This window comes from Convolutriloba macropyga, chromosome 10, assembly GCF_964194025.1.
Source record: "Convolutriloba macropyga chromosome 10, txConMacr16.3, whole genome shotgun sequence".
NCBI lineage: Eukaryota > Metazoa > Xenacoelomorpha > Acoela > Convolutidae > Convolutriloba > Convolutriloba macropyga.
The window spans coordinates 24009784-24023936 of record NC_134477.1 but is presented as its reverse complement, the minus strand read 5'-3'; the positions used below and the strand labels follow the sequence as shown (position 1 = coordinate 24023936).

At 38.9% G+C, this 14153-nt stretch overlaps 1 protein-coding gene across 1 annotated transcript in view; it reads left to right on the top strand.

The window, feature by feature from the left end:
- The first annotated feature begins 11972 nt into the window (after positions 1-11972).
- The window catches only part of LOC142347973 (uncharacterized), a 21951-nt gene continuing 19770 nt past the window's right edge, over positions 11973-14153 (top strand). The window contains exon 1 of the mRNA XM_075399140.1: positions 11973-12125. Coding sequence (XP_075255255.1) covers positions 12044-12125 — 82 coding nt within the window. The 5' untranslated portion in view covers positions 11973-12043. The remainder of the gene's footprint in view (positions 12126-14153) is intronic.

Here is a 14153-nt window from a genome sequence, read left to right as displayed (position 1 = left end):
ATATTGGAATAGGTGCTCATGATCTCCCAGATATGCTGGAAAAACTATCAGCAGTCTTTACGTGCATCAGAGAATCAGGAATGAAGCTAGCTACAGATAAATGCGCCTTTGGTTTGAAGGAAATTCAGTTCTTGGGGAACACGATAACTTCAGAGGGTTTGACCCCCATCAAACAGAAAATCGCGACGTTTCTCAGAACATTCAAGATGCCGAAAAATGTTAAGCAAACAAAAAGAATGATCGGTTTCTTCAATTTTTACAAAGCCTTCATACCAGAGCTCGGAGAAAAGCTGCTTCCTTTTTACAGATTACTTAAGAAAGAAACAGACTTTGAAATAAGAGAGGAACACACCATAATGCTAAAGAAACTGACACAAGATCTACAATCAGCCTGTGAAATATCACTGAGGCTACCGATGACCAATAGACAATATGTCATTATGGCCGATGCATCATTCTATGCTGCTGGATTTGTATTAATGATCGAGGATTACACCCAAACGGCAAACGGAACGTCTGAACACAAAATTTATGCACCTGTAAGTTTTGGATCACGTATTTTCAAACCAAATCAACTCAAGATGTCAATCTACGCGAAAGAATTTCTTGCTGTTCATTTTGCCCTTGATATGTTTGCAAACATCCTTTGGGGATGCGAGAAACCAGTACTAGTCCTGACAGACAACAGAGCTGTCACCAGATTCTTTCAAACAAAGATCATTCCACCAACGCTGTGGAACGCATTAGATCACGTATTGAGTTTTGACATAATACTAGGACATATCCCTGGAAAAGCCAACCTCGCGGCAGATTACCTCTCAAGGATACACATAAACCCGAAGGAGAAACTCACACTTCGCATCAACTCGAAGATACCAATCAGTGAAGTCCAAATTGACACTACCGCCGAAGTCCCGGACAACTCAATTAATACACTCCTGCACGAAACATCCAAGGAAAACACTAGGAAACACTATCTTTTTCAGACCGTCAACGAAACAGACCAAACAGAAATCATTGAGGAGGTTCATATTCAACAAATAAAACCGGCGCAGCTCCAGGCAATACACGAACACAATCCAATGGACGACTTTGATACAACCGGTCACTCGCCACTGAATCTAAGAGCCGAACAACAAAAAGACTCAGACATCAAAAGAGTTATCCTTTGGTTCGAAAGAGGCCCACCAACAACCGCCCAATATCTCTCAGCAGACTTGAAAAAGTACCTGAAACAATACCCAAGACTCGCTATGTTTGACGGAGTGCTACACAGAAAGTTCTACAATCACACGGGCAATAGCTTCATCAAACAATACTGTGTTCCAATTCACTTGCAAAAAGAAGTACTCTTCCGCATCCACAACAGTGTCTGGAGCGGACATAAAGGTGTGTCGCGTACCATAGCCGAATTTCGGAAGCGGTTCTATTTCCCCAATTTCACCGAAACACTAACTGACTAAATCAGAAACTGCGTGACTTGTTTACAAACTAAACCTAGTCCCACAGCAGCTTTGAGACCGCCTCTACAACCAATGTCTTCCTTACAAAATTTTCCAGCAGATGTACTCCTCATCGACCTTGTCGGCAAAATGCACCCTTCACCGTACACCTTCATATTATCCGGGATAGATGTCTTCTCGAAATACTTATTCGCAATACCTCTGATGAAAGGTGACGCCGACGTTGTAGCCCGAGCGCTTATTTCTATCTTCCTGAAACATTCATACATTCCATCACAGATAATCTGCGACCTAGGGACAGCTTTCACGTCACATTTAATGAGCGAACTTGCCACAATTCTTGAGATCAAACTCAAACACTGCACATTGAAACACGCACAAACAATTGGATTACTCGAAAGAAACCACGCCCCACTCAAACAAATTCTGCGAATAAATGAAAACCAAACGTCTTCTGACTGGCATAGATACGTTGATATTGCAGTATTCATACACAACACTACCTACGCTCCAGCAATAGGGTGTACGCCATCAGACGTATTTCACGGACGCACACCAGTCAACCCACTCGACCTACGCTTTCAAAACACACGTCTTTGGCAACACAAGCCAAAAGCGGATTGCATAAAGGAAATCCAGGATAAAACAACTGAGCTATTCGCTTCCGTAAAAGAAAATCTTATTCATTCATACCTCAAATACAAGAAATATTACGACAGGAAAGCCAATGCATCTCCTCTGAAAGAGCACACTTATTGCCTCATTTTGGACCCAAAATGTACAACACAAATCGCAACTATGAACAAACAACAGAGCAGATGGATTCCTATGTACAGAGTGGAAAAGAGACTCACAAATGCCAACTATATTGTGCGGAAAATTAACACAAACTATACACAATGTGTACACAGAATGCGATTGCGACCAATAAAACCACAATATGAAATCCAAGACTTAGCATCAATCGACCCTCGAAATTTTGAGGCCGATCCCTCAATCCCTGAAGAGGAACGAGAACCTCAGTTCTTTGATAACCAGATCGAGAACCACATCAACCAAGAAGCAATGACTCTACCCAGAACAGTGCCAGAAACGAGATCAATCAGTTTCAATCAAAATGTACAAACAGCGAGCTTCTCAGCACGAGAACCGCCAACAAACCATCAACAAATACAACAGGAAACTATATACGACGAAAATACATTCTTTGTAGAAGGCTCCGTGCCGTCTGAAGCAAGAGAAACACCAGAAACAATAGATGTGGGAGATTACGTCTTTTCCGCAAACAGTAATTTCCCTCAAACAGATGCACGATTTGGCTCACAAAGGCCCTACAACCTGAGACGAAGCGACCACCTTGCATTGGCAAGAGAGCACTCAGTATATAACAGCCTACAAGTTTCCGAAGAAGATCCGCAAGTGAAAGTGATCACTTACTTCCCACTCAGTCATTACCCTGACCCTGACCTCTCCATTGTTTTCAGTGATACAGAAAACAGCGATATAGAAACTAGCACCAGTGACCCCGAGTCCTCGCTTGAGTTCTATTTCTCAATAGCCTCGGGAAACATCGAGGATACCTTCAATTCTGCGGAAACCAACACTTCAATGCCCCAAAACAATGATGCAACTGAACAAACACCAGAAATGGAAGATTCTCTGCGAAATTCAGCAAACGAATTAGCAGTAACCAACTCCCAAGAATATAACGAGGTAGCATCGTACGACGATCCAGTATTCGAAACAACAGAAACTGACTCAGACATTAATTTCCAAGGTCCTAGGCACTCATCGCCATTAAGGCATAGGGTACCTCCCAGAGAATTAATAGACCTAGGCCCAATTTTACCAAACAGAAGACGGGTCATTCCACTAACTCTCCATAGGCAACAAATTGACGGTAATCTTCATCAAACTCTGGACTACGCAACGGATACAGAAGATTCTTTACTATGACGTCATTACTTTACTGCTCCATTCTTATTGGCTATTATCTCGCCCAATGACAATCGCTTGTATTCACTATATATACCACAAAAATAACTAGTAAAATCATTCTTCAACTTTACTCACTTCGAAATCAGCAGCATTCTCAACTCGAAAAAAAAACAACCCCATTCATAAACCATGTTCAATTACCTTCCAGAACAAGCTATAGCCTGCTTCCTACTTTACTTATTGACAAATATTCAAACCGCCTCAAGTAACCAGCCGGCAGTGGCAACTAAAGATGGTGTACTTTTTAACTTACATCAGAAAATTCTCTAAACAGAAAAATTTGTAAAGACAGAAATTCTAGTCCCTTACCCAGTCTACAATAAAACAGTAGAGTCGAAACTTACAAATCTCACTCGAGAACTGGCAAGTATGTGGACTTCAAAGAATTATGGTTGCCCACTCAATTATACCAACATGACTGAATCAACATCTGGTTTACAATGGATCGCGAAACAAGCTATCATGGAAAACGAACTCGCACAGCAGGATATCGAAACCTTAAAAATAGAAATGTCACAACTCCTCCGCTCACACGCCGCAACGGACACAACTTTTTCTCGAAAACCAAGGGCAGCAGCCGCAGCTGCTGCAGTTCTGGGAATTGGCATTGGCGCAGGAGACAAACTCCTGTGCTTTATCAAATCCGTATTTGGAGGATGCGACAAACGGGTAAAACGAAACCAAGAAAACATCAGACAAGCCATGGCTTACCTCCAATACCTGACAGAACATGTCGAACAGATAACAACTTCACAGAACGAAAAATTCTTTGTAGTCTCGGGAGAACTTAAAGCAATAAAAGAGGCGCAGGACGAGATAATTAAAACCCAAAACAGGAACTGGGAGCTAGCAGAGGGGCAGTTCACTGCGCTCCGTCAGAATGTCCACCATATGAGAAATTGCGTACAATACCTTTATGTACGCGAACAAATAAACCAACACAGTCTTGTCTTAAGCAATATCTTTCAGACAATTCTGGCGAACATTAAAACCTACAGAGCAGCTCTGTACACCTTTAGAATAAACGTTCTGAATTCACTAACACCACTCATGAACCAGCTATTACCTATGTCGCTGGTACCTCGTCAGCAGCTCCATGAAATCCTTACAATGGTACACTTACAACAAAATGGGCTACAGGACCGATTGTCACTTGCCGTACCAATCCAAGACATTCTCTCGTACTATGAGACAAAATTGGTCACACAAGTTGAGGCAATTGAATCAGGTCTGATCCTGACACTGGCCATACCGATGGCATCAAAGAGCACAGTTATGAATGTGCTGCATGCCATTCCCATCCCCATGCCAGACGGGGATACAGGCAAAGCATTAGTTTGGCGTTTAGAAGCCAAATACATGGCCGTCTCGGACGACGGAGAAGAACTCGCGTTTATCGATGACAAAGAGCTCGAAAATTGTATTGGGTCCCAAAAATATGCAATATGCACAAAAGCCATACCTACAGAGCAGACTTATCAGTCTTGCATGGCTACACTTTTATACCACGACGACGAGCTACTTGCATTGCAACGCTGTCAATTGGATGTAATCGAATTGCCATTGACTGAAAAGGCTCGCAATCTCGGCTTCGGTCGTTGGTTAATTACGTCGGCAAGCGACGACTACACACTCATCGAGAGCGCAGGGAATGGCAGCAATCCCTTAGCAAGGATTGAGCATCCTGGATGCAGAGTTTGCATCATTACACTGGGATGTGGAAAACAACTGCGTGGACCAAACATTCATTTACGATCAGATCTTACAGCTTGCGATTCGGTACCGGCAATACGACTTGACTTCCAATTACCTGACCCAATAAGTACCATCTTTAACCTCCTACCGCCACTTGAAGAATTACCAAGTTTCTCATCAAGATCAGAAGCACAAATTCAAATTCTACATCAGATACAGCCACAATTCCAACAAATTGATTCAAGAAGAACCAGCAAACAAACGATCGAAAAAATTGCACAACCAATATTGGAGAAGATTCAAGCACTGAAACCAAAGCTTGAGAACAGACTGAAAGAATACATTCCATGGCAAATGTCATTATTATTTGGATTCCTTTCATTCCTGATAAGTGTTTTTCTACATCTCACATACTCACATTTTTTACATAAATGGGCAAAACTACACCGCCGGTTTCCTTTCCGAATAACACACGAAGGGAGAAAGATCAAAACGAAGCCAGTGCAAGTAGTTGCAATCAATGACTATGAATATCTACAAGAGCATCCTGAACATCCACTACATAAATGTTCACTTGTTCTGCCTTTGGAAATTAAAAACGAATTTGACACCCAGCAGGACAACGATAGCACACGAGTACGTACACCGTACACCTTTTTGAGGGACTACATCAAACGACTGAAAAGATCGGAAGAGCCCACACTAACGATTGAACATATTAACAGACCTCCACCTGTCACTTCTCAACCAATTTATACTCATATACCAGACCATACACAACCAAAATTGCCCACCCATTACGGAGCATACCCGCTTCGAACCATGAACACCGGAAGTGTCTAAGAGAAAAAAATTTTCATTTAAAAGAAAAAAAAAGGAAAAAAAATTTTTTTTACAAAAATCTGAGAAGCAAAAACGCCTAAGTCCAAAAAATTTCCCTTGGAAAGACTAATTTTGAAAAAAATTACAAGTGTCGAGAAAAATTTTCAACTTTAAAGTGCGATATCTCGAAAACTAGAAGAGCTACGACCCTCAAACTTTCAGCCCAAAAATCGGACTCAAAAAAAAAAAGAATAACGGATCCCCGGACTCCTCGTGGAACCCGGCTTAAAATTTTTCCTAAGTCTTTCCTCAAAGATACTATTTCAAAATTTGAAAAAAAAAATCTAAAAAAAAAAACCGGAAACTTAAAAGAAAAAAAGAAAACTTTTACATTACAATGCTAATCTCATCAGCCTCCAAAACGCCGCTTAGTTATCAGCTCAAGCGCTAAAGATGTTTGCGCATAAATAATCGCAGTCCAGCATTAACACAAAAACCAACGGAAAGACACGCGAAACAGAAATTAGCAACAGCGGTATTCTTAATATTCGAGCAAAAGCAGACCTATCAGGTTCTTTGATTTTCAAATCCAAAAAGAGGACATCAGGGACCATCAAACTCTAGTAACAAAACAACAACCAAGGAATCACATTCTAAATAACCGAGAAAAATGATAAATCAACTTACCTGCCACATAACAGAATCAAACCAGAATAACTTTAAATAAAACGAAATCAAATACAGTTTTAACCTCACACGGGGAAGCGAATGTGTGAAATGCAACACAACTCAGGCCCCAAAAATGAAAAATATACACGATTTAACAAAGAGCTAAAGCGAAAATGGAAATTTGAATTACCAACCAATCACAAGACAGGGAATTATTTTCAGAAAAGCGGAAATATTTGGGGAAATGCATTATTTCACTATTTATTCCTTGAATGCAGAAAACAGACTCCAGTAGCAGCATTTACTAAATTGTATGGAAAAACAAAATTTTGAATGGCTGAACCCATTTACGAATTTTTCATAGAAATACAAAACCCAATCTTTACATCCCTTAATCATTACAACGCCACAATCGATAGTTATAGAATCTCCTTTTTCTTACACCAGGAACCACTCATCCAACTTAATATACGCCAGGAATTTATTATCAACGACACAGTGACCGTGCACACATACCCTGTTATAATTGACTACACATCCCCCGTTTGGTTAGAAATCCAAAACTGCATAAATAACAATAACCAAAACGCCAACATTGATTTCATTTTTCACCATCCTTTAGTTATTGGCAACCTCCCTCAACACTCACAGCATCCCGAGCCTATCCCCGACACCCCAGAATCCCCCGACTACGAAATTATTTCAGATGAGCCTTTAACCCCTTCCCCAATCGCAAGTTCCCCCTTCAGCCAACCCCCTTACTCGCCATAGACAATTCCAAACTAAAATCCCAAACACACTAATGTCCAGGTCCTCAACCCCGAATTTCTCTCACTCGAACATTATGAAGACACTCTCCCATATTTTGATTTTATATCCACAAGATTTACCCTATTTATGTATTTTTATATAGATTTTAATATTTCCTTGTGTTATTTTGATCAATACCTTAAATTTCCTGATGAGTCCATTGTGTTCTGGGTAACCACGTTCAAAAATACAACCCACAAAGTAATTTTTGAAAAAAATTCTCCCTCCTACATTGACGTTATTTCATTTATAGAACTTAGCACAGAGGAATTTTTACACGGGGAATTTGAATTACTAAATATTAATTAAAATGAGTAATTTAAACGATAATGTAAATTCGCCCTTCATTAATTGGGATATTCACCGACAAGACCATGACGAGGGTTACTTCCCAACAATTCTCCCTTTCCCCATGTACCTTTACTTGCGTCATGGTCGCCGAGCAATGCTAGTCACATTTGACGACTACATTGTCCGCAATGACGGTACCATTTCCCTTTTTGTAGAATTTGTTGACCCGGGATACACCCTAAAGACCGTCACCTTTAGCCCCAACTGTTTTGACTATCAACAAGTTCTCGACAGTCTTAAAAACCCCAGCAACGACACCCTCGAACCAACATTCGAACTACACAATGAATGATTCCCTGTTACTTCGACCCGCCCCTCCTCATACCCCTTCACACTAATCTCATTCCCCACTAAAATGCATTTTGATGTAAACCTTGTGTGTATATATTGAACAAGATTCCATTATATTCCTTTTACAAATTCTTAACAAAAACTTAGAAAATTACAAAAAAAGCAGAATACTCATATTTAACCCCTTTTTACGGTTCAAAACACTTTTGTACTCATTCTTATCTGATTACTTAGACCTCTGTTATCATCGAAGACCGCATGAGAGAGCGCGAACAACCACTACAAACCACTCAGCACAACATAATAGGTGAGAAAAAAGCTTTTAAAAAAAGTGTATGTTTCTCCGGAAAAAGTGTTACGCGGGTAAATTGACATCAAACTCTAACTAATTACACTTATTTCTTCCAAAAAAACTTACTTTTAACGCTGAAGCAGTATTTCCCAACACGGGGCAATTATTTTTTAACGAATACCCTACATCATATTGGGTACGTCGAACTGACAAAAAGATCGATTTCTTCTCAAAAACAATTATTCTGCACCTGAATTGGCATCAAACTATTATTGTTCAACCATATTTGTAGACATATATCACCATCTTAGCTCGGAATAACAATCTTTAAAAGGTCGGGCAATTACTTTTTCATAAATATTCACACCTGCCGTAACCCAAATTATTGAAACTGGAACTTACGTTAAAGCTTGGAAGGATCCTTTGGAGGCAGGAAAGTGTACACAATTGGTTGTTCTTCCAGCTCGCCCACGTCTCCCGTTTTACTCAATTTATTAGACTTACGCACACCCCCCCACTTAATCCTTTTCTTATATGGTCTCTTAGTCATAGTGAATTCATTCTTTACTAAAGATTGTATATGTTCCGTAACATCTGAGGAGCCACCGACGTCCTTATCTCTCTTTAATGCCCATTCTAAAGCGGCTTCCTTGCCTTTGTCTTTCAAAAGTTTCTCAACAACTCCCTTTCGAGCCCCTAACCCAAATGAAGTAAATGTCCTTTGGGCAACTCTTGAATTTCGTAAGTCATGTGCTTCCCAACCAGTAACTAGGGAGACTCCCAATGACATTGTTAAAACAGCATGAGCACAGAGTGATGGCTGACATAAAACACTAGACTTATTTGATAAATAGAACCAAATATCACTCGGCAGCTCACTAGCTTTAGGACCACGTCTAATTAATTCCATGAAATACTGGGGTGTTCCTACAACATTATCAAATGCGATGGACGTCGTGTAGCTCCCACAAATGAGAAACAGTTTTTCTCCTACAATTGTCTTTGATATACTATCACTCCCACCTATTTCTATATGTGATCGTGTCCACCAAGGACCAAACTGTATCATTGCATCTCTCCTATTACAATCTAGGTCAGAGGGAACTTCTCCATTTAGAATTCCTTCAACATTAAATGTCCAGCCGACTGAGCCATACAAACCATCATAAGCTGACACTTTAGCATATATGCGTGATTCATCATGATAAGCCGGCATATTATCAATAAAATTTTCTACTTGATTTATATCAGCAAGCGCTTCCACTTCTCTACAAAAGTCTTCCTTTATTCCGACTATTTCTTCATTTCGAATCTCTAACGGCAATTTCGGCCAACCGTTTTCACCTACTATTGACCCCCTCCCCTCTTCAACTAACTTAGCCCTTAATTGATGCCAACTCTTCAACCCAGATCCGTCAACCCATGGAACTTCCTTCCACCCAAGTTCTATTAACTTACCCCTCTTTAGATACTCCTCCTTAAACTTACTTATATCCCCCAATAGATCACTTCTTTGCCGGGTATGCCTAAACAAGGCCATATTAAATATTGTATCAAATGAAAACAAAAACTTTAAAACTATAAAAACAAAACGAACCTTTCTGGATGTGTCGATAGAATATTTGACACCTTTAACCCAGTTAACTGTCGAGCCATAATACTTCACTGAAATAATAATTCTAAACTCGACAAATAATAAAACCAAAAAACCATTTCCAAATAAAACCGAGCAAACACAATTTAAAAGAATCTACCCCCCCCCTTCCCCCAACAAATTTGTACCAAAAACTCGTGACCACTCGCAGTCAATCTAAGTATTAATTATTCAACTGAAATTCAAATCACTGATTCACAATCACCGTTCCCATTAAAATTCCCCCAATTTCTGTCAGTCCATTTCCTCCTAATCCCACAAAATCTAATCAAAAAAGACATTTGGGAACCACTTCAATTAACTCTTACCACATTTCCCAAAAAAATTTGCATTAGTTCATCTCAAATCTAATCTTTACTGACGTTACAACTAATGCTAATGGACTTCTCTGGGCCTTCTAATCACACTAAAAACGAGATTGCCAATGCAGCTACGCAAGGAATAATAGCAAAACTAATCCCCTGAGCTCCAGATGCCTCCACCCATTCACCGCATACAGAATGACGAAAGGGGACAAAGCTCACATTTCTATCCCCAACGACAAAAGTTGTATTGTACTGGCAACAAATTGCCACAGAATCATTCCGAGGAATCTTCTCACAAGCAAAACTGACACACAAAAGTGCACATAACAAACCCACAAAACTGAACATTTTCGATCTAGAAAAACTTGACACTACTTAAAACCAGAGATCAAACTCACCTATTAATGGGTTTTCCAACCCATGCTAAACGCTTTTCTAGATAGCCGCAGTATCGAGCATGAAGACTCAGACTCAAATAAAACTTATAAAATATTCACTATCTATTAATAGAATGAACTCAATTCTGATTGGACAAAAATGTAAATAAAAAGTATAAATACGAAATGCATAACACGAATTATTCATTCATTCTTCAATTGATTCTTGCGAAACTTAGTGCTATTTTCCAACCTCAGAACTTGTGAAATTTTCTCATCTTAGCAGAATACCGGACGCTTGCGAACCTAAAACCTTAGAAAAATATTTGAAAAGGAAACATAAAAACGGTACACGGAACCTAAATATTAGTAGGAAACTCCTAACAGAATAGCTTTACAGAGAGCTATCATAATGCGTTTAAACTTTGAGCGTGATCTGATAGTCCGGACTTCACGCGGAAGTTTATTCCATTTTTGGTCAATAGTCTGACTGGTTTGGACATAGAGATTTGGCTGCCGGTTGTCTGCAAGTTGTCTGGTCATTTGTCAGTGACCTCGACTCGGGTACTACTAATTCATTGTGTGCCCCTTCTTTCTCAACATTTTTCAATCGATATTGCATGATCAAACAGGTTGCCAAATCATCAACCCGATAAGGTTAAGAGACAGTGAAAGATCAACTGTAAACAGTAACATGACTGGGTCAATTACAAGTAAAATTCACATAAACAGCAGAGATTAAAACATTACCGGTGACCGATTGATCACATGCTTCCCCACACAACACTTTCAAGGAGGAAACACTTTCAAGAACTCAATTGGACAAATCGATTGATCACTGCCGTCCTCTCTGGCCATTTATATTTAGTTTATTTTTGATTGGAAAGTAAAATTCAGGACACATTGGGACAACAAAAACAAATGCAACTAAGTAAAAGAGCAGCGCGCAAGCTTTTATGATGCATTGAGAACAAGAGAACACAAAAGCAACATACAGTGAGATGATCCTCAGCGTGGGTTTACCGCAGTTTTAAGTTTTTTTGATGTTCGGAAGCTTTTTCAATTTCATTTTTGTGGAGGATGAACCATAGAAGTGGCCCTATTTCTTCAACATGATTCATCAGAATAGTTGTTTCTGCCCACCTAACTGAATATTTGCACTCCACCTAAAATTATTTGCTACAGTTCCACATATGTTGTTTTTACTTTGAACTTGGTTTAATAGTAATGTGGGAGGCTTATATAATAATAACATAGAAAGTACCTAGAAAATTAAAAACCATCGCTTTTGTTCGAAACAAATCAGAGAAGTTAAAATGAAACAAAAATTTCAGTGCCTGCCATCGCCGTATTATACAATGTGGTTCAAAACAATGCTGACGATAATTTTTGCAACGGGTTTGTAATATTTTCAATTGTTTCCAAATTCATTTGTTCATACAATGTTGACTAATTATTTCAATTGCTGAAACGAATGAGGAGACTTCCCAAGAGCCAATGTTTGTTGGATTTATAGTCTATATGAATAATCAGTTGTCACGGACCTTGCTCGGTTTTGGTTACACTGCAGTTATATAGCCAACAAAAGTCCAAAACCGAAGTGTAATGAAACCAGAGCATACCCATGTCGAAGAGTGCGCTAATGATGATACCTATGCAGTCAATATTCAGCCATGATCATACTTCCATCCAGTCGATAACCATCCATGATCAGACGCCAGCTTGTTTGTCATGTTTGCTCGCGTGTAGCTTGTTAAGAACTTTATACAAATTGGCTGATAAAAATTTCTATACAAAAACAAATTACTATATCGTAATTTCAAAACTTTTAATGTTTTAATTAAAAAAAATTGTCCAACTTACTCATCTAACAACTTTAGAAAACTTGCTCGGTGAATTGAAAACTTTTTAAATAATCGCAGGCGCTTTTCTACATCATTTTCAATTCTGCCCATACTTAACTTTACCCACGTTGCCGAGCTTAAACGAAACATTAGAAATTGTAACACATATTCGGTGCCGTACAAAACTTGCAAAACTTAGTACAGCGGCGTTAATAGCTGTATGAGGGGTACGGTCTGCTTGGACTCAACATTCCTGAATGTTTTCAGAAACTCCGGCGCTGTCAGTTCTAGCCAGGAATGAAAATGAAGAGTGAAAAAAACAAAAATTTTAATTAAACAAACCTCACAAAAGTTTAAACTTGACTAGAAGATTTTCCGATGGTCATACTATGCAATGGTACGGCTAATCTAGAGCGATGGCAAATCTGCTCTCAGTGTAAGTGACTTTCTATGGACATCTGAAAACATGCAAAATTTACTCAGAGGCAGAAATTTAAACATTTCAAACTCTGCTACAGACTGTTTTATGCTGTTTCTGAGGAAATGATACGAAATTCGCGGTTTCATTAAATGAGCCAAACATTGGCTGGTCAGGATACCACATGACCGTAATTGGGATTCTATATGACCAATTAAACGAATAAATTATGCGTGTTTAAAATCTTGTTTACAATAAATACAAAACTCGTTTATGCATTTAAACTAACAAAGCATTTAAACACACCCACAAGGGATGCAATAGTCTCGGTGGCACAGAAAGTGTACAAACCAAAAAACAGTCTGACAGGTATAGGTGTGCAGTGGACCCTAATATCGATAATTGGCATTTCCTTCGGCAATCATCATTATCATCTACTACACAATATTGCCATAAATCATCGTGTTTTTTATTTTCCCTCGTATGAAAGATATCGACAAAAAGAAACAATTTAAACGAACTTTTTATTTCTTCTGAACGAGCAGTTGAGATAATACTCTATTATGCCCCTAATCCGTTAAGTTTCTTAAATCGGTCTAATGATTACTCTAATAGCTGAAATTGTTATGCAGCTAATCGCATAAAGCTTTTTTTTTAACCTCAAAAAAGATTATGTTCAAACAGATTGATTAAAAATAGATGAAATACTGAACTCGACAAAGACAATTTTTAGATAGTGACCACTACGTGCAGACTAATTGAATTTTATGAACGCAATCATATGAACATTGTTTTGTGTGAATTTCATCTTTCTGGTTACAAAATGGGTATGATATTCGTTGCCTGCAATCAGATCCCAGTTAACTCCGAATATTGATTCTCATTGTTTCCCCTCTGAATCCTTGGGATCGATGTTGTACTCAACTTGAAATAAGATTGGTGAATGCAAAGGTGACTATTAACTTTTGGGGTTGTCTGTTTTCCTATTTAAGGGTATTAAAAATGTTCAGGGTAAAACTTTCCTGTTCTGTTTTTGAGCGTAGCAGTTTTCTATTTTAAAGAGTACTACTTTTCTTATGTTTTTTAGGGGTGGTAGTGCTGCTTATCTTATTTAGGGGTATAACTTTTTAAATTTCCCAACCAATGGTCACACATTTCTAATTT